At 36.3% G+C, this 21,049-nt stretch overlaps 7 protein-coding genes across 7 annotated transcripts; 3 read left to right on the plus strand and 4 right to left on the minus strand. All coding sequences in view use genetic code 12, as the record gives it.

Moving 5' to 3' along the window:
• Nucleotides 1–30: 30 nt before the first annotated feature.
• On the plus strand, nucleotides 31–2,499 carry SET2 (histone methyltransferase set2; the record flags this gene model as incomplete). Its single annotated transcript, XM_001525780.1, has 1 exon — nucleotides 31–2,499. One exon carries the CDS (start codon nucleotides 31–33, stop codon nucleotides 2,497–2,499), a length of 2,469 nt encoding a protein of 822 aa, XP_001525830.2.
• A 536-nt stretch (nucleotides 2,500–3,035) lies between these two features.
• GPD1_1 (glycerol-3-phosphate dehydrogenase) lies at nucleotides 3,036–4,202 on the minus strand (the record flags this gene model as incomplete). The annotated part of the gene is made up of 1 exon (XM_001525781.2): nucleotides 3,036–4,202. The coding sequence occupies one exon, from the start codon at nucleotides 4,200–4,202 to the stop codon at nucleotides 3,036–3,038; it is 1,167 nt and encodes a 388-aa protein (XP_001525831.1).
• A 2,597-nt stretch (nucleotides 4,203–6,799) lies between these two features.
• Nucleotides 6,800–8,863, minus strand: MET32 (transcriptional regulator of sulfur amino acid metabolism; the record flags this gene model as incomplete). The annotated part of the gene is made up of 1 exon (XM_001525782.2): nucleotides 6,800–8,863. One exon carries the CDS (start codon nucleotides 8,861–8,863, stop codon nucleotides 6,800–6,802), a length of 2,064 nt encoding a protein of 687 aa, XP_001525832.2.
• Nucleotides 8,864–11,677: 2,814 nt separating this feature from the next.
• Nucleotides 11,678–12,715, plus strand: PVL30_003235 (uncharacterized protein; the record flags this gene model as incomplete). Its single annotated transcript, XM_001525783.2, has 1 exon — nucleotides 11,678–12,715. One exon carries the CDS (start codon nucleotides 11,678–11,680, stop codon nucleotides 12,713–12,715), a length of 1,038 nt encoding a protein of 345 aa, XP_001525833.2.
• An 811-nt stretch (nucleotides 12,716–13,526) lies between these two features.
• Nucleotides 13,527–14,936, minus strand: PVL30_003236 (uncharacterized protein; the record flags this gene model as incomplete). Its single annotated transcript, XM_001525784.2, has 1 exon — nucleotides 13,527–14,936. One exon carries the CDS (start codon nucleotides 14,934–14,936, stop codon nucleotides 13,527–13,529), a length of 1,410 nt encoding a protein of 469 aa, XP_001525834.2.
• Nucleotides 14,937–18,222: 3,286 nt separating this feature from the next.
• dus2 (tRNA-dihydrouridine synthase 2) lies at nucleotides 18,223–19,731 on the plus strand (the record flags this gene model as incomplete). Its single annotated transcript, XM_001525785.2, has 1 exon — nucleotides 18,223–19,731. One exon carries the CDS (start codon nucleotides 18,223–18,225, stop codon nucleotides 19,729–19,731), a length of 1,509 nt encoding a protein of 502 aa, XP_001525835.2.
• Nucleotides 19,732–20,232: 501 nt separating this feature from the next.
• On the minus strand, nucleotides 20,233–20,913 carry TIM23 (Mitochondrial import inner membrane translocase subunit tim23; the record flags this gene model as incomplete). Its single annotated transcript, XM_001525786.1, has 1 exon — nucleotides 20,233–20,913. The coding sequence occupies one exon, from the start codon at nucleotides 20,911–20,913 to the stop codon at nucleotides 20,233–20,235; it is 681 nt and encodes a 226-aa protein (XP_001525836.1).
• Nucleotides 20,914–21,049: the final 136 nt, after the last annotated feature.

Below are 21,049 nucleotides of genomic sequence, written 5' to 3' on the forward strand. Positions count from 1 at the left end.
ATATATATATATTTCAATAGCATTTACACCATGACAGAGGTTTTGCCTAGAAATGGACATCAGCGACAACTCTTCCTTGATGCAGAGGACAAAACCGCTGAAGCACTCACCAAATACCAAAACCTTCAACAATGTACTTATATGAATAAAGGCATTGGATGTCCGAGCAATTCGAAACGAGGGCGAGAGTATATGACCTGTGACTGTGAAGAAGATTGGGATAGCTCTACAGAGCAGAACATGGCATGTGGCGAGGACTCAAACTGTATCAATCGAATCACATCTGTGGAATGTATCAACCGACATTGTTCATGTGGCGAGAATTGTCAAAACCAACGGTTTCAAAAAAAGCAATATGCCGATGTATCTGTTTTCCAAACCGAACTAAAGGGGTATGGTCTCAGAGCAAACACGCAGTTGCGTGAGGGGGATTTCATATATGAATATATTGGGGAAGTGATTGATGAACCAACATTTAGACAAAAAATGATTGAGTACGATCTCAAGCAGTATAAGCATTTTTATTTTATGATGTTGAAAAATGATGCATTTATTGACGCTACTGAGAAGGGTAGCCTTGCAAGATTTGTGAATCATTCATGTAGTCCCAACGCATTTGTTGACAAGTGGGTTGTTGCCGATAGATTGAGAATGGGAATTTTTGCCAAGAGAGACATTATGGCTGGCGAGGAAATCACATTTGACTATAATGTCGACCGATATGGTGCTCAGTCTCAGCCATGTTATTGTGGTGAACCAAACTGTTTGAAATTTATGGGTGGAAAGACACAGACTGATGCCGCATTATTGTTGCCCGAAGGTGTGAGCGAAGCTTTGGGGGTTAATTCTAGAATTGAAAAAGCTTGGTTGAAAGAAAACAAACATTTAAGGTCAGAACAACAGGCTGATGATGCCACAATCAATGAGATGTTTGTCAAGAGTCTACAAGTGGAACCAATGGAGGACTTGGATGTTTCAAAAGTAATTGGTGCGTTGATGAAGGCTCAACAGCAATCATTGATCAAGAAATTAGTTGAGAGGATGCATCTCACTACAGATGAGTATGTCAATAAGTTGCTTGTTAAATTCCATGGATACAAGACTTTATCCAGTGTCTTGCAAGAGGTCGCCACTAGTGCTGGTGATGCAGATGAAAATGCTAAAGATGATGGTGATGACGAATTAGTCATTTGGATATTGGAAGTGCTTGCCAGGTGGCCTGCAATTACAAAAAACAAGATTTCATCATCACAAATCGAGGATGTAGTTAAAGAGGTGAAGGAAAGGAGTAAGAATGAGGAAATAGTTGTGCTTTGCGAAAAGTTGCTCCAGCAATGGTCGCAGCTTGAAATGGCGTATCGTATACCAAAAATCAAAAACCCTGTTGTTACCAGTTCTGGTTTTGATAGAAAATCAAAGTCACCTACTAAGGAGACACTTGACGAAAGTACAGCTGAGAAGTCAAATGGACGACCCCCAGCACCAAGTTATAGATTACCGGCAAATTGGGAGACCACATTTGATGAATCATCGGGGAAATGGTATTTTTACAACAAGATTACTAGAGAAACTGACTGGAACCCTCCTAAAGGTTCAGTGCCCGTGGGACCAGCAAGAGTAGGATCGATGCTGGGTACATCTCGAGGTGCACGCTCTCATGAGGGATATCCCAAAGGTCCAAGCTCTTATGCAAGCCATCCCTATGATAGCAATCATGGTCACAACCACGCTACTGGCCGTAACCACAACAATAGCCACAATCATAACTACAACTCCTCATTTCAAGAGACTAGAGGGCCACTGTTTAAGCATAAAGAATTGGAAATCACACGACGAGAAGAAGAACGGATACAGAAGGAGAGAGAGGCAAAAGCGCAGGAACTTGCAGCAAAAGAGAGACAAGTGATGGAAATGATTGAACAAGCCAAAATGGTCTCTCAAACAGTTACTCCTGAGCCGGAAAAGAAGTCGCGTCACAAGGATAAGCGTGGCCAATCGAGTAGTAGATCTGATTACAAACCAAAAGAACACAAATCTAAAGAGCACAAATCTAAAGAGAACTCTATTGAATCACAATGGAAACGTGTATTGGCAAAACATATACCAAACTTGATCAAAAAGCACCAAGCTGAAATAGGTAAAGATAATGTTAAAGGATGTGCTAAAGAAATTGTGAACAACTTGGCAAGACGCGAAGCTCAAAAAGAAAATGCCAAGCTGCCACCGGAGGAATTGGAAAAACACAAAATAAAGAAGATCAAGGCGTTTACCGACTCATTTATGGACAAATTTTTAATCAAGTACAGGAGGAAGCATCAGAGTAGAAAGAGGAAGTTGGATCAAGATGGAAATGGCGAAATTGAAGGTGTTGATGATATAATGGGTGATGCTAATGAACTAGAAAGTCCAGTGGCAAATGTCACGGGCGATGGCAGTGGCGAAGTCGATACGAGTAAAGAAGAGGCAGAAGATAATGATGTTAAAAGGGTGAAAGTATAGAGAAAAAAAAAGTTGTTAGACAGTTTGTATTATTTTTTTTAAAAAAAAAACAAGAAGTGAAAAAAAAGAGAAAAAAAAATAGAGAAAAGAAGGAGTAGAATATTAGATACCATCAAGAGTGTTTAATTATATGAGGAAGAAACATTGAGAAGTGGATATAAAAGTTTGAGCCGCCCATTCATTTTACTTTTCGTGTTTGGATAAAAAATTCGTTAAAATGTAGAGGTTTTATACCATGGATATCTCAATCAAGGTTTATACCCACCAAAACAAATATAGATTCATAAATGCCACCTAACGTGAGTTTGTAAAAATATAAGGATCAGCCAATAATTGAGGCTATAGATGTATAATCACAACATTCTTGAAGAAACTAAGAAAAAGTACGAAAAGAAAAGAAAAGAAAAGAAATGAAATGAAAAGAGAAGAGAAGGATCAACAATAACAACGACAACAATCTAGTGTCTAAAGGTCTATTTCATCTGTAGTTGTCTCTATGTATGCTCTATTTATAATTTGTCTCGTTTTTTCTTCATTCATGAAAAGTGAGCATCTCTATTCAACAAGTTTGGCAAGTTTTCAATGGATTCACTTCCATAGATTATCTGGTATGTAGCTTCAAACAATGGAAATTCGTCTAATTTCTCTACATTTGTCAATAATTCATGCACTTCTTTTGCTGTAACAATACCCTGAGAGCTTTGGCCATTGAGCAATTTCTTTTCGGCTTGTTCTGCACTTGCTCCAGTCTCAGCCATGTATCTACCAACACGAACGTTTCTTCCTCCGGAACAGGTGGTGATCAAGTCAGCAACACCGGCGGATTCTGCGGTAAATGTTGATGCTAAACTTTCTGGGAAGAACATTTCTGAGAATTTGATTGTCTCGAGTAAACCAACACGCATGATAGCTGCCTTGGCGTTGTCACCCCATCCCAATCCTTCGACAAACCCTACAGCGAGAGCAACAATGTTTTTCAAGGCACCTCCAATACATACACCAGCAACGTCTTCAATGACATTGACATGGAAATATGGACGATGGAATGCGGCTTTCAAAATGTATTGGTCGATATCTTTGCCTGCGCCACGGTAATCTGATGGTAATTTGTAGGCAACTGTTGTTTCTGACCATTTACAACGTGCCACTTCGGGTGCCAAGTTGGCACCTGATAATGCACCACATGTGATTCCCAATTCCTCGGTGATATAAGTGGACAACAATTTACAGCCTTCTTTGCTGACTTCAAGACCTTTTAAGCATGAAATGGCACGAGCAGTTGGTGGTACATGGCCTTTCAATTGCTTAAGGATCTTGGGTAAGAACTGGTGAGGCATGTTGAACACGATCAAATCGGCACCCTCAACGGTTTTGAGCAAACTTGGTTCAGCAACCAAGTTTGTTGGTAATTTCACACCTGGTAAGTATTTGATGTTCACGTGCTGTTGGTTAATAATTTCGGTTAATGGTTTTCCGTCAATTTTTTCTTCAAAGACCCACATTCTAACGTGGTGGGCAAACAAGTGTGGTCTTGCAAGGGCATTCTCGGCAACAACCTTGGCAATTGTGGTACCCCAGTTACCCGAGCCAATGACACAGATCCTAAATGGATGGTCTGGCGAGAGTGAATTCTTTGGGTTTGGAGATTTGGTTGGTGTGAGAATATTGGATAGTTGTGTTAATCTGGATTGGGCTCCTGACATCTTGCGTGTGTGTATGAATGTAATGGGAGTTGTAGAAGTATTGGTAAATGCAACAAAAGTAGACTTTAAGTTGCGATGAAGGGAATGGGAATAGTAATTACGTCTGAGTAGAAACAATATGGAAACGTTGAAATAAGAAAAGAACAGAGAAAGGATGAGAACTGTACAAGAATGAATTAATATCCAGAGATTTGTCCTTTATATATATATATATATATTATTTATATATGAATTTATCAAGATAAGTATGAAAATAATTTTATATATGAAAATGTTGATGTCATTGGATTGGATTGGGAGAAGGTGGAGGAGGGGGGAGGAGGCTCAATGGAAATAATTTTTTTTTTAAAATGTTTTTTTTTATTTTTTATTAATTTTTATTTTTTGAGTGTGACAATAGAAAAATTTTGTTTTTGTGTGATGAAAAATTCAATTCGGTTCCGGGCCTATTAGTGGGAAACTGAAGCAAGAAGTATTGAAGCATTGAAGCATTGAAGCATTGAAGCCGAAATAGTTGATCTTGAAACAATACATTCTATGTCCAAAAGGGCTTCTGTCGTAGAATGTCGGAAAGTGGGGATGGAGAGAGTGAGAGTGAGAGTGAGAGTGAGAGATACGGACAAACGAAAAGATTGTATATGTAAGAACATTACCTATTGACAACTACATTGAGTGAACAGTAGTGACTGTCGAGTGTATTGTCAAATAAAAGAGAAAACATAGCAATTATTTTGTATCTTGTACTCCTTTCCTAAGTAAGAATCTAAAATCATCCGTATCTCTTTGGTATCTTCGATTTCTACCTCTTCAAAGTCACAATTTTTATTTTTTAGAAGTTCCATTCTTGTCTCTTTTTTTTTGGGTTTGTCTTCAGTGTAATGTATGTTTGTTTTTGTGTCTACTGTTCAACGGCCTTCTGTTTTTTATTTCTTTTTTTTTTTAATTTCCTTTAAATTCCATTTTAGACACTGAAGAAGTATTTAAGAAAAGTTAAGAGAGAGAGGGACTAAGAGCAAGAGATAACCGAGGCTCTTTAGTCGGGACATATATTTACATGTGGATTTCCTTTGCTAATACGAAAGACAAAAGAATGCATAATCTCATACAGATTTTCTCTCCATCCTCCCTTCCTTCCTTTGCTTCCCTTGCTTAATATCGCTTCAAGCACCTCCCCCTCTCTTACTCCCCCCTCTCTTCCTTTTCCTCGTTTTTCCTCTTCCATCACACGAGATCTAATAGATTTATCCTTACCTTAACATACATTATACATACATATGGGTACGATAGTTATTGGTGACGGAGATGGCAATAGTACTAATAAATTTCTTTAAAAAAAAAAAGAGTGCAAGATCTCATCTGTCGCCATTCTTCACTTAAAAATATAGCAGCAGCAATTTTTTAAACGTTTAAACGTTCCCTTGTTTCCTATCAATCTATCTATTTATCTAATCTTATTTTTTTGATTCATTTGTCCTTTTGCTTATTCAATGTTTGGCATATTTAATGAAAAAAAAAATTGACGTACTTTTTCTTGAAGAATACAATGATGTAAAGAAAAAAAAAAAAATTTGGTTGAGTGTGGGGGGTAATAGTAAATAATAAGGAAACATTGATGACGGACCGAGCTATTAACGCCAGAAGAGTACATAAACACTACATTTAACAATCTTTAGAGTCATTTCAATAAACCCTCGTCTCTTTTTTCTCTTTATACTTTCATTCTGTTCTATTCCATCCTTCTACTTGTTGTTTTCCTTTCTTATTCATTTTCATTTTTTTTGTTTTTGTTTTTGTTTTTTGTTTCGAGGTGCTTGCCCCGCAACCCAAATATGCTTTTAACCTGCGGTTAATCCCGTAGGATGCATAATGATGGCATAGATACGCAATATATTTTTGTCGGTACTTCGTTACTGGGCCAAAGTTTCTTTTGAACTCATACTTCAGAATTAGATACAAGCTTGATGGAAGATGAAAGAGAAAGAGAAAGAGAAATGAAAAAGGAATAAGAGCTAGAGAACTAGTAAAGCCGACTTGTTTTTGGGTGGTGAGGGAATAAAATGTAAGATCTTTTGACTTCTTTCATTCAGCAAACCCACACACTCTTTGCCTCTCTCAACCGACATTTTTGGTTCTTCCTCTTACCAACCCTTTTTTTGGCATTTTGTTATTTTGTTAATTTTGTTAATTTTGTTTTTAATAATTGCTGCAGATTAGCTTAGAGAACATTTGAATTTTATGAAAATCTCAACGGTTCGAAAAAGTTGCGTTTCCCAATTTTGTCCATCAACTTCCCTTCACCCGAATTGTTACACAAACAATACCTAGACAATTATGTCACTTAATTTGCTTGACTTGACCTATACAAACAATAGACAATTTTCAAGTTTCAAGTACTGACTGATTGGATAGTTGAAGAAATGGGAAGCAAAAACAAAAAGTAAAGAAGGAAAAAATATATAAAAAAAAAGACATAGAAGAAAAGAACCAAAATTAAAAAATAGAAGAACAGAGCCATAAATCAAAAAAAAAAATACCAGAGTTTTAATAATATTAAAGAAAGAATTGAAAATAAATATTCTATATAAACCTAACTTGGATCACTGCCAATTCTCCTTTTGATATCCATAAGTAGGAAACTTTCGTTGTATCTCTTCCTCGTCATCATCCTCGATTTCATGCTGCTCCTCATTCAGTTTCTTATTCTTCTTCGTACTATTCTTGCTAATACCACCTCCACTACGATCATGTTCATTATCATCTCTCTTGCCTATCTCCCCATATTCATTCACAGTTTTCCTCCCTATTCCTTCATGGTTGCCGTTTTCACCACCATCAACTTCATCTTCTTCTTCTTCTGCTTCTTCTCCATCTTCTTCTTCATCTTCTTCTACTTCGTCCTCACTTAGCTCATCGATATCACCTGACTTGGCACCTATACCACCTACACCGCCTCTGCCATTTAGATGCTCAAGATTTTCAATATACAATTTCTTATTCGCATTCCGCTTACATGTCAATGTTCCAACATGTCTTTTCAACGCATCCTTTCTAGCAAAACCTTTACCACAAAACTCACATATATTGGGCGGAATAGACAAGTGCTGTTTTTCATGCCGTTTCAAATCTGATGAGCGACGGAACGACATTGAACATTTGTCACAAGGAAACTTCCGTACACCTTCACCTTTAAACTTCTTGCGTGATGTCGAAACCAGCTGACGTGCATTATTAGCCTTTGCGGCAGTAAAATCAACACTTGTATTTTCAAGTTGTGCCATAGGGTTTCTCTCGCTATCCGCTTTTAAATGTAAGGCTTCACCAATAAGAAAATTCCATCCTTGCTCGTTACCAGCTGGATGATGTCTACTATTAAGCAACGGAGCGGATTTGATTGTCTCATCTTTCTGTTCACTTGCTTTGTATTCATCAGCTTTAGTTCCTCCCGGGGTCGTGTCTACTCCTGCGCCCACTCCTGCACCCACTCCCAATCCAACTCCTCCATCACCTCCATGTGGGCTGCCAGTGAAAATATTGTTACTTAGGTTGGGAAAATTCTGATAAAACCCTTGGACATTCAACTGTCCATTTTCATTTGCTTCCAAATGTTTCAGATTTGATATTGGATTACCATGCGGAGAACTAGCATATTGCAAACGAGTCAAGAGGTCCAGGATTGTAGGGTCTACAATCCCTCGGTTCTGTTCATTGATTCCTTGAGCTGTGGCAACTAAAGCGTCTCTGGCCAACCTCAAAAATCGTTGATCTTCATTCTCATTCTCGGGTGTCCTTTCCCGTCTTAGTGTTGTACGCGTAGAGCTTACTATTGGTTGGCTAGTAGGTATGGGCGAAGTGCCTTGTTGATGTAGACTACTGCTTCCAAAAAACAATTCGTTGTTATTGTGAGGATGGTGATTGTGGTGATTGTGGTGAGAGTCATGCTTGAACTTTTTTGCCGGCGGCGAAGAGCTTTTATTGCTCTTGATATTCTTGACATTATGATGACTATTGGATCTCTCGTTGCTTGGTTTGATGCTGTTGGCTGATGTGCTAGGATATAATGGACTAGCAGGATTTGGTGAAAACATTGTAAAACTCATTGCCCTGTTAATCTCTCTGTTACTATGTTGCTGTTGTGGTGGGGGTGGTTGTTGTTGTGGTGGGGGTGTTTGCCGTGATAAAATATTTTGTTGCGAATAAGACCTATTTAAAAACTGTGGCGTTCTTTGGCGGTGCTCTACTTGATGGGATTGTTGGTGATACGGCAGACCCAATCTTTGCTGTTGTTGCTGTTGTTGCTGTACTTGCTCTTCTCTCGACCTTTGCTTTGCTAATTGTATCTCAAAGTGTGATGGACTATGCTCGGTGTGTTCAAGTCCCTGTCCCTTTTGTTTACTTTGTTGATGGTGCTGAAAATGTTCTAAATTCGACAGAAAATGATCTTGAGATGGTAGTATAACTGGAGAAATGGGTTTCGATTGTGTTCCTAGTGCTAAATTTGAATTTGAATTTGAATTTGAACCTGAGCTAGCAGTTATTTGTGAGATCGAAAGCGGTTTCCTTCTGGTATCTGGTTGACGAAAGTTAGTATTCCGATCACTCGCAATATGGCTTTGATGATTATGGTCAAAGGAGTCTAGTATTTCCTTATACAGCTGGCTCATTTATATATGTATAAATATATAGATATATAGATATAAGAATAAAAATAAAACTTGTGTAAATGTTCTTCTTTAATCATTCGATACTGAACTTATAATTTTTTAAGATTGGTATTATAAAGTAGTAGCAAATGACAATGTTTAAGTAATCAATGCAAATTCACTATTGCAATATGTCGGGATGATGGTGTTGATGTTGTTTTTACGTTATTCTTTCTACCTCGACTAGAAAAGAATACAAAACAAAACAACCAAAAAAAAAAAAAACAGAGCAAATTGCCCAATCTTAAAGCCACAGTTTTGATAAGGACATAACTTCATCACTTTTCAAAACCATATATTTGGTTTTTTTATTTTTGGTTTTTGGTTTTGTTTTGCTTTTTTTTGTTCTTTAACACTGCTGACATGATTTACGAGGGACGAAGATAGAAAACCTTCCAAACCCCTCGCTATTAAGTTCCTTTCCATTCTGCAGAGACCCATCATTCATCATAGTCGTCGTCGAAAGACGCAGACTAATGGTGCAGATGTCATGTAATGGTTTTGTATAGTTATGGACTCTCCTAGTAAGGATGAAAGGATGAAGAAGAAGAAGAAACAAAAAGAAAAAGAAAAAGAAACCATACTTTGATATTTTTGCAGTCGCCACGTTGGTTTTCTTTTTGTTGTTTTCATGATTTCTTGATTTCTTGATTTCAAACGAAACATATATCCAATGTGTCAACACTCTATAAGGATTACTCAACTCACTCTCCAACAAATGGTTTATAACCTTGTTTCTATTCAGTATACATACAATTTGGTTTTTTTTTTGGCCGTTTGTGTCAAACAAACCCTAGTTCTTGGTGATGATGACGAATGTGCTATTATGGTTTCTGATGAGAATAGTTGTTTTGCAAATTTGAAATGTGTGGTTGTCTTTTTTATTTGAGCTTTTATTTTTTATTTTTTATTTTTTATTTTCTTTATTTTTATATTTTATTTTAATTTTTCTCTTTTTGCCTGCGGTAGACGAAAAAAAAAAAAAACAGAGAGAGAAAAAAAAAAAGTGTGGTTCAACTTTCTAGAAGCCCATTCACCATGAAAATGATTTAAACCACGAGGCATCAATAATAGTATATGGAAAATGGAGGATGAAGATGTGTTTTTTTTTAGAGGTGGGAGTGGAAGTAGCAGTAGTAGGAGAAGAAAAGAACAGAAATAGAAACTACTACGCTCCCTTTTTTTTTTTTATTTTGGCATTCTTTAGTTGCTATATTAATTGAAGCTACAAACTGCAAGTAATCTCTTTACAAAGATATTTATTATGAAGAGTATTCTTTGAAGCAACAAACTTTGGGTGATTGATTGTTTAAGAACTTGAAACAAATCAGTACATCTCTGGGACTTCCATGACTCTAGTAGAATCTGATCTTTAAAAAAAAAAAAAAAAATTGAAAATTTTAAAGTGTATGCGGCGTACTGAATAGTTAATGAGAGAGGAGGGGAAAGCGCAGCGAGCTCATAATCATTTTGAATCATGGACTTGCACGTGACTTGTCACAAGATGTTCTTTGTTACTTGCCCCTGAATTGCAAATTAAGTCGACTAAATGAGAGGTAATGAGATGATTGATGGTTCTAAGAAGATTTGAGTTGAATAGTAGATGGTTTGCCATGTTTGTAATACATTTCACCTTGCTGCCTTCTTTGTCTTTGGGCCATTTTCTTTCTGATTTTTCTTCTTTTTTTATTCTGTTTTTCTTTTTATGTATTATTTATTTCAGTGAAAATGGTGAAAGTTTTTAAAGACTAAAATTAATCATTTGTTTTTCACTTTTGAACTGAATCTGGATATTTTTTTCAAGTGTAAGTTCAATTTTTCTTTTTATGTCTAAACACGAATTTATATAAATTATGATACTTTCCCACATTTTTTTTGGTCCCAAATTGAGATGAAAAATTTACTGGGAAAGAGACAAAGAAAAAAATGGTAGAGCTCGGGAGCACTCAAATTGTACTGTAATAAGAATTATATATCACTATAAATAGCGCCATCCGCCATTACTCTAGTGGTATCATATACGCAAAGAACCACAAATCTTTGAAAACATTATTCTTGCAATGAACATCATAGGGCTACGCCGTTCTCGATCATAAGCCATATCAGTTGGGAGAGCCTTACTTGTTCACAAATTCAAGTATACAATACACAAAAGAAAAAAAAAATGAGCAAAGAAAGAGATAGAGAGTAACATAAATAAAAAAAAACAAACAGAATGTTGGTCAAGGAATTTGCTTCCAGATTCGGTAATTTCCGTACGACTTTGAATATTCGATTGGCGCGATGTTGAAGAATTTTTTTTTTTCTTTTGTCTTTCTTTTTTCAAACTTACGGAGAATGAATGAGAGAGAGAGAGAGAAATAGAGAGAAAAAGAAAAAAAAAAAACAACGAAAAAGAGCAAGCGTCAGCTTTTCAACAAAATACTTGACTCATCATCTTATCTCTTCTTTTTATTTCAACTTCAACTTTGACTATAGTGAATAGGGTACCCACCACATTCTTCATCTTCATTCCGTTGGACATCACATCAAATTAAATTTGTTTGTTTATTCCAAAACCTCGATACATCCCGTTCATTTTGTTTTTTCTATTCTTTTCTTTACTTTTCAATTCTTTTCTTCTGGACTAATTCTTCACCCAAAGTAAGTAAAGGAGTAAACTGAACAGAAAGAACCAAAAAAATAAAAGAAAACAACACAAACAACAAGAAGAAAGAAACTGGAAACTGATCATCATCAAAGAAAAAAAGAAAGAAAAAAAGAAAAAGGCCTGTCATGTTTAGTCTATTACTCCAAGCTGCTGGAACTTCTGCCGTTACCACCTCTCTCCGGACGCAAATTAGTGGAGTGATGGGCTCTACTTCACTTGCATGCTGGATCGTGCTTTTAATGCCACAACTCATTGAGCAATGGCGTTTAAAGTCTGCTGAAGGAATCGCTATTGGATTCATTTCCATCTGGTTCCTTGGAGACTTGTTCAATCTTATTGGTGCTGTTTGGGCCGGTCTCTTACCCGAAGTTATTTTTTTGGCAATTTGGTTCTGTATTGCAGATGCATTGATGATATCCAGTTATTTCTACTATACACGAATCTACAGAAAGAAAACTAGTCACCATAACCACCATCATCACCACCACCACCAGCAGCAGTATCATGACAACAGTAACAGCAACGAAAGTAACAGCCATGAAAATTACCATCAACACGAGCAAGGCCCTAATCATCACCATGCACTTAATGAAGATGGTCCTGGTGAATTGGAAAGAGACTTTATTGAAAGCAGTGAGCATACTCCACTTGTTCGTAAACGCAGCAGAAGAAATAGTACTTTAACCGATATTGCCATGGAACCACAGTACCACTCGGTTTTTGTCAAATACATTCTTCCTATAATCTTTGTAATTGGTGCCGGGGTAGTGGGATTTCTCATGTCTGGCAAGGAAGCCATTCCTGATAATCCATCTCCACCAAACCCTAACCCACACGATCCGCCACAAGATGTGATTGCATTTGGGCCGCAAGTTATGGGTTATTGTTCTGCATTTCTTTATTTGGGTGCGCGTATTCCACAAATTATTCAAAATTACCGAAAGAAATCCGTTTATGGGTTAAGCTTATTATTTTTCTTATTTTCAACCTTGGGTAACTTGACGTATGCGGGACAGATTTTGTTTTACAGATCCGACTGGAAATATGTTGTGTTGAACATGTCGTGGCTTTTGGGTAGTTTGGGCACGATTTTCGAGGATTGCTTGATATTTATGCAGTTTTACATGTATAGAGACAATAGTGTTGAGGACGACTTTATCTAGACGCTAAAGAATATGACTAGTTGCATTGGTAACCATTTTTTTTTTTTTGATTTTCTTTATAATTGATAAACTGCTTCTTCCTTCTCAGTTTGTGTAATTTGTTCTTTGATTTGTTCTTTATAATTTTTTTTATATTTTTGTGATTATAAAAAACAAAGAATGGGAAAAAAAAAAAAGAGCACACAAGAACAACGAGCATAATTTTGCAGCCATGAGTACACAAGTATAGGGACCACAAAGTAGTTTCGAAGCTCGCCAATAGCCATATAATACTCAGACTTCAACTTGCAAGAATGGAAATCCAATTGAGGTAGACTTAACCTTTTGTATATTTTATAAAAGTTAGGGTAAATAAGTATACAACAAACACTCGATTCTCTAAAACCAATTTATATATATATCAGTAATATTCCCTATATAATTTAAAAAACAACAAATAAACATATTTACACAAACTGAAAAGTATCGCATTTTTTTTTATATCCATTTTCCATTTTTCCCTTTTCCATTACCCATTTTCTATCCTATCAATCCTTTTCTATCCTTTACCTATCTATTCTATTCTGTAGTATTCCTTGAAAAATTTTCCCGGGATCCCTGATCCATGTGTAAAAATGAAATAATTTTTTTTTTCCTTTTTTTTTTTTTTATCCTTTTTTCGTTTTTGGTCCCAATAAGTGTAAACAATAAACAAAATCTCTTTTCGAACTAAACTTAAACAACTGTCAAATTTCTTCTTCTTCTTCTTCTTCTTTTATATTTTATAAATATCAAAGTCCTTGTATTTTCTCCACATTCTTCTTCTCCATCATTACAAGTACTTTTCAAACAACTTGTCATTCAACCAGCCAACTTTCTCAAATGCGGCAAACAACCTACTGGCCTTGTTGACGTCGATTCTGCATGCCTTTTGTGCATCTGTTCTTCTAAACATCTTGCCAGCTTTGATCTTTTGCACTTTTTCAAAAAAGAACCGACGTTTGGAGTCCATATAGACGGCGACTGGTAACCTCAAAATCGAAGCCAAATGAATCTCTGCTGGATGAAGCTTGTACTTTGTGAGGTTTGGGTCGTTGGTCAAGTCCATTGGTTGGCCTTTCCATTCTATTTTGAGACACTTGGCATTGTTTGGTAAAGTTGCTTGAGCATCGGGCGAGAAATCTGGTATCGATTCGTCAATCAAAAGTTGTTGCTGCATAGCAATTGACATTGATGGTGATGATGGTGTACTCAGATGCGAAGGTGTGTGGCCAAAGTTGGATGGTGTAGCTACTCTCTTGCGTTTCTTGACTGGTGTGGCAACATCGGTATCGCTATTGTCAAAAATTTCTTTGGTTTTGGCTAAGCGACGCGTACGCACCCCAGCAGTGGCTCCAGCAGTGGCTCCACTTTCATACGATTCATCATTGGAGTCATAGTTGCCCAAGTATGAGCGTTTCTTGTACTTTCTTACTGGCATGTGCAACGAAGCAGCATTATTAGTTTTGTGTTCTGCAGACGCGATGGAGGAGTATTTGTCAAGAAACTCAAATTGATGGGCATAGTATGACTTTGATGGTTTAACACTAATTGTTAGCTTGTAATCTCTAAAGTTTTCCAATTTGTAGTTTTTGGATGAATCCAAAAATGGTTTTGATGGTGGTGGAGGTGATGATGCAGTTGTTTCTGTGGTAATAGTAGTTGTTGGTAATGGTGATTGTAATACTTGGTGCAGTTTCAATATTTCTGATTGATGATGTATGTTTCCACCGAGTGTGTGTAATTCAGCATTCCTTTGGTATGGTGATAATGGGGGCGACAATGGCTGCTGTGAGGGCAATTGCGATTCAAAAGAGCTGGTCTTGGATGCTGCCATCATTCCAGGTACTCTAGGAGTTCCAGCAGTTCCAGCTGGAACCGCAGCAGTAGCAGTAGTAGCTGAAATGCTAGCATTTTTTGCAGAGACTGTGGTTACTGATGAAAAGTAATTGTTTGGTGAGCTATTAGATTTTCTCATTGATTGCAATGTTTGGAAGTTATTCTTATCAAGCAATTGGTCGTCTGCAATTGAGGGTGTAGGGCAATTAGCAATAATGCTATCGCTCAAATTGTGGTGCATGTATTGATATTGGTGGGGATAAGGTTGAACTGGTTTTGGTTGTGGTTGCAATTGTGGTTGCAATTGTGATTGCAATTGTGGTTCTTCTAGTCTTTTCTGATGGTTCAGTGTATCTGATATCATTGGGTAATATGTAAACGTAGACATTGTATAGTGATTAAATCAATTGAATTTGCTAACTTTCTGTTTAAAAATTGAAAAAGAAAAAGAAAAGAAAAAGTGATAAGAAATAGTGTGATTATTTTTATTCTCTTTTTTTCTTTTTTGTCTTTTGTTTCTTGTTTGGTTTACTCTTTTTTACTTTATTACTAATGTTTGATGATGGTGGTATATGGTGGGGGAAGAAGGAAGAAGGAAGAAGGAAGAATATATTTTTACTTTGGTTACTACTACTACTACTCCAGTATTTTATTTTTATCTCATCTGGAGAAAACTTTCTACGGCTATCTAATCTTCAGGATAAGAAAAAATGAAACCTTTTTCTTTTCTTCCCGTTTCTTTTTTCTTTATTTGCATGTAGTATGTGCCTTGTTCATTGTTTGTTGTTTGTTGTTGTTGTTATGATTATGATTATGATTATGATTATTATTAATAATCCACTAAGTGGTTGTTTGGTATCAATAGTCATCTTAATTTTTTTTATTTTATTTTTATTTTTTGTTTATTTTTTGTTTTTTATTTTTTAAATTTCTTTTTTTTTTTCTTTTTGTGATCTGCAGGAGTCCAAAAAAAATTATAAAATTTTAAATTTCTTTTTTTTTTATTTCTTTTTTTTTTTATTACCTCTGTCCACACACTTAACAGTCATCATCATCATCATCAGCAGCATTAGCATCACCAACATTTAATAGAAATGGGCTATTGTCCTCTTGTAGTGAACTACTCATTTCTGAAAAGAGACGTATTTGACTCTGTGCACACTTAGCAAGGTATTATACATGTAGTACGATAGTAAAAGAGACGTTTCTTGTTTTTTTTTTTTTTTTTTATTATTTTCATTCCTATCGTTTTTCCTTTTTTTCTTTTAGTAAGCTGCTTGGATGACCATATTGCCAAAATTTCAATAGTCACGGGTATTTCACTATCAAATACTATTGTCATTCTTTGAATCCCTCCCCTACAAGTATATCATCGTCCTCGGTAAAGGAAGGTAAGCAAAGTATAACCTTGCAGTGGGATACATTTTTCCTCACCTCTTCTCTTGTTTCTTTTTTTTTCTTTTCTTTTTCTTTTCAATTTTCAAATTTTTATTTTTTTTTATATTATGTGCATCACGCGGATTAGTGGAGAAGCAGACAAACAACAAAGAGCTCTTAGGAACAAAAGCTGTTTAGTAAGAAATGTTCATGGGATGTGTCGGTCTCATAACTTTTAAAAACAGAAATTTATGCCGTTTTCTTTTCCACATTCTCCTTCCTTCTTGTCCCCCCCCACCTACCACCACATATACATGTACATATCTAAACAATGTACAGTACTCTTCAACATTTTCTAGTACCAGCTACTGGCAGCATTGTGCACATTAGCAGATATTCAAACGTATATGCACTACTTGTTATTTGCTTCAACAAACAGAGAGAAGAAGAAGAAGAAGAAGAAGAAGAAGAAGAAATATTCGCAAATAAAAGACCTATTAAAAGATAGGGCGTTTCTCTTGTCTCAGATAGGAAACAATCCTAAAACACTGCCTCCAAATTATGATACCCTATAGAATGGAAAGGTAAATGTAAGATAAAAGGTTACAGAGTGTACTGGGGCTATACTAGAACCAGAGGAAATAGAGAAAATTTGGTTTTTTTCATTGTCTGATTTTTTTTGCTTCTTAAGGAAGTTGAGAGGATGCTATTCCCAGAGCCAAAAAAAAAGGCAAATTACCAAACTAACAAACCAACTTAATAACATACAAAGGTGTGACTCATTTGCTCTACCTCGCGTACATTTGATTCTGATATCCACAGATCTCAGACACAAATAATAACGAAAATAAAGAAAATCTCTTTTTCTCTATAAAGGATTGCACGAGTATAATCATCATGACTAGTACTTTGACTGGTATTCATCGTAGAATAGCACATGTCATTAATCAAGATGAATCAACTTTTATTGTGGACTTTCCATCTACTTCTGTACAATTACTTCTTTTTTTCTTTCTTTCTTTCCCTTCCCTTCCTATTATTTCGTTTTTTACACTACCGGCTTTGTGTAGCAGAAAGTCGGGAAAGGCAAAAAAAGAGTAGAAGTTTTGAGGTGTGGGTAAATGTGCTTAGAATGTCACCAAACCTTTTATTTTTTTGTTTTATTAAATTTTTTGAACAAAAGAAGAAATAAAAGAAAAAGAAGAAAGAAAAAACAAAAGCCTTATATCAAACAATCTTTTATTACTCAATGTTGTATGTCGAGGTTTAAAGATAAATTTACAGGTTACGTTCTAGATCCGACTCAATCGTTTTAAACTACTCATCAAAGTAGCAAAGAGAGTGAAAAATATATATAAAAATAAAGAACAAAAAAAGATATGACTGATTTGTGGAGTTGCTACACCATCTTTCAATCTTGTGCCTCATCTATGTATGTATTCAACTAATTATCATCATGATATATAGCAGCTGACAATTATTGTTCTATACAGTCCTTGTTTTTAATAACAATAGATGACACTCGGCGACTCAATCATTGGCTCTACCATTTGTAGCTTCCGTTCTCTCGTTTCTACTTTTACTTTTACATTTCTATTTTCTCTTTATCATTCATTTATCAGTCATACTAAAGTAATCTTTTTTGTATCCACTTGAGTATCTTGGATCTCAATTCAAGTATGACTTGAAAATTACAAATTCTAAATTAGTATATATGTATATGTAAAAGTATATATATATATATCCTCACAGGGTCTTTTCAGTACTTTGATTAGCAACCGGAAATGCTACGAGATCAATTTACTTAGGACTCTTGAAATGAGAAGAAAGAGTTTGATGCCAATTGTTGGGAGGATTCAATTTGTCATGTTGTATTTGCTCTATAACCAATATTCCACAATATTTGTTATTGTCTTTCCAGTCCTTTGTCTCTTTCTTTTGCAACTTGAGACACTGTTGGTTTGTGTAATGCATCGCTAACCTCTAACAGGGAAATTGCCACAAAACTACATCCTCATCAAAGCTCACTTGGAGAAAACACACACAAGACACACACAAGACACACAAAAATACATAGAAAAAGACAGAGGAAAAATAGAAGACGAAGAGCGAAAGCAAAAAAAAAAAAGGGAAAATAATAATCCAGACTAACCATTCCTTTTCCATAGTCATCGATTTTCACTTTTACAACCTATTACAACCCCACAAACGAAGCTCTGACAAAACATTAACAACACGGAGGGGAAAAGGGATTTGATCTCATGTTAAGCAAGATGGCTCTTACATATACAAATAAAGTTTGTCTTGCACCCATGGTCCGTAGTGGTGAACTACCCATCCGTTTACTAGCCCTTCGTTACGGATGCGATCTTGTTTGGTCGCCAGAATACATCGATCGGAAAATCATTCAAACACAACGCAGAGTCAATGCAGAACTCAACACCATTGACTATATAATACCAAACAACAAGGATCCATCAAAGATGAAGCACAACCAAGACAATGTAGTATTTCGCAAACATCCAGAGGAGACGGGAAAATTGATCTTTCAACTCGGAACAAGCACACCAGAATTGGCAGTAGAGGCGGCACTGCGAGTAATTGAGGATGTAGATGGCATTGACTTGAATTGCGGGTGCCCAAAATCATTCTCTACCCACGGCGGAATGGGTGCTGAGTTGTTGAAAACACCAGATATACTCTGCTCAATATTAAGAGCACTAGTTGAAAAAGTTGGCAACCCAAATAAGAAACCCATCAGCTGCAAAATCAGGCTCTTGCCCAACTTTGAAGCTTCAAAACTCTTAATTGAACAAATTTGTCAAACGGGGATCAGAAATTTGACTATACACTGTCGAACACCCATTATGCGAAATAGACAAGACCCATTCTGGAATTATTTGCCCAAACTTATACCGATAATTGAGTCACATGGAATAAGTGTCATACTCAATGGTAACTTCCAAGGTAGAGGAGACTTGACCAGCTTGCAAGAAGCATTGGGAAACCCAAACTTGAGTATCATGATAGCAGAAGGAGCAGAGGCAAACCCTTCTATATTTATTAACACCAACACCAACACCAACAATAGCAACACCCATTCTGTTGCAAATACGCCATCACTGCCGAAAACACAGGCTGAGATCATCAATGAAGTAGTCGAATTGGGCAAAAAGTACTATTTATACTCTGGTACCAAATTCATGGTGTCCAATATGACCCCGGGCAAGTCAATATATTTTCAAAAGTTTGCACGCCTGAAAAGTTTTGAACAAATGGAGGAAGTAATCAAGGAGATGAATAATGAAGGTGGATGTGAAGACGAAAGTAAGAATCTGAGGGAAGCTTCAGATTTTAGTGCTCGCAGCAACACTAGCACCACCACCACCACCAGTATTGATAAAATTTATAAAATCATGACCAAAGATTGTCAGAAACCCAGATTTTGGGATGCAGAAGGCTACCAGAACTACATGGCACAACGGCAGAATAAGATGCAAAGATACTTTAAAAATTGGAATGAAGAAGAGATGTTGAAAGACTTGAACGACACACCTACACCGAGGACAAACGAAACTTTCAACAGTGGGAACAAACGTCAGGGTAAGAGCAAAAATAGCAACAACAACAACAACAACAACAACAACAACAACAACAACAAAACCAAGGGTGACAAAGAAACGGAAAAAGCATTAAAGCGTCATTCTCAACAAGAAGAAATAGAGAACAAAGTGAAGGTCCAAAAACTTGATGGCGATGCAATTCACGCGCAAATGGTTTGAGTTCATCAACAACATCGATTGGTTGTAACTATAATTACCAAGCTCATAATATACACTAAACGATTTTATAATGCAAGATATAAGTTGAATCAAGTCTACTGTTTAAGCAATCGCTACTAGTACTTTTACAAAATTTTTTTTTCTTCTCTTCCTTCTTTTTTTTTTGTTTCTCTTTGGTTCATTTTTCACTTATTTCATAGATCACATTATGCTTCTATACTGTTTGCTGGTAATTGTTATTGAAATTTATGTAAATTTTCAATACACATATGGAATGCATGTTGCTTGTAAGAATCGGTTGTGGAACAAAAAGGGACTAATTTACAATATCAAAGAGTATCTATTCGTGATTTATGTACAAATTCGTCCCATTAAAAAATTAAGCTCTATAATAGTTTCAACATCACCATCTTTGTCTTCTTCTTTGTCTTCTTCTTCTTCTTTTTCTACTGCTGCTGCACATGCACCACGTACACCTTTCTTAATTACACTTTACTCTCCTTACTCTTTCAACACCACTTGGTTATCCTCATGTATAGAACGTTTTAATGCACACCAAACGCCTGCAGCACCGGCCATCATAACACTCGAATATGCCATAGGCTTCAAACCACGGCTACTTCTGAACAAAGCACCAGCAAGTGCACCAGCGGCAACAGAGTTGACGTCTTCGTGTTTCTCCCTCACAGCATCAATAGTAGAGTCAATCAAATTATAAGTTAACGCTAAAACACCAGCACTATTTCCCAAAAAGGGACCTCTCTTTGTGATGTTGTTCAAAATGTGATTGAGTTTAACTTTACCTGGTGCATCCTGAGGCAAGGTTGACAACCCATGTTGCAAACCAAACAATCCACCGATTCCAAGACCTAAAAGGTAAACTGCACCGGTACCATAACAAAGATCATCAGTCCATGATCTGGATGGGATGAGACCCTTAGAGCCTTCAACGGTGTTTAATTTTTCTTCTTCAAGATCGAGATATTCAATCCCCTTCTCAAGTCCAGCAAGTGGATGGAGCAATAAGGATGAGTTCAACGAGGATGCAGTCTCGCTAGATGGTGATGAAATGATGGTGTTGACATCAGAGACTTCACGGGGGTCAAAACCTAGTCTCTGTTTCAATTGATCATTGCTTTGGTCATCTTGTGACTGTGTAGGCTTACCAAAAATCCAGGACATCGTATACTAGTTTTCTGTTTTCTGTTTTATGTTTTATGATTTGATATGTAGTAAGGTAATAAAGGACCAAGGCAAGAAAAAATAAAAATGTGGAGTTATGGTAATACGGTAAAATGGGTCAAAAGGTAAGAAGGTA

The sequence above is a fragment of the Lodderomyces elongisporus genome, chromosome 4 (assembly GCF_030384665.1).
Source record: "Lodderomyces elongisporus chromosome 4, complete sequence".
Taxonomy (NCBI): domain Eukaryota; kingdom Fungi; phylum Ascomycota; class Pichiomycetes; order Serinales; family Debaryomycetaceae; genus Lodderomyces; species Lodderomyces elongisporus.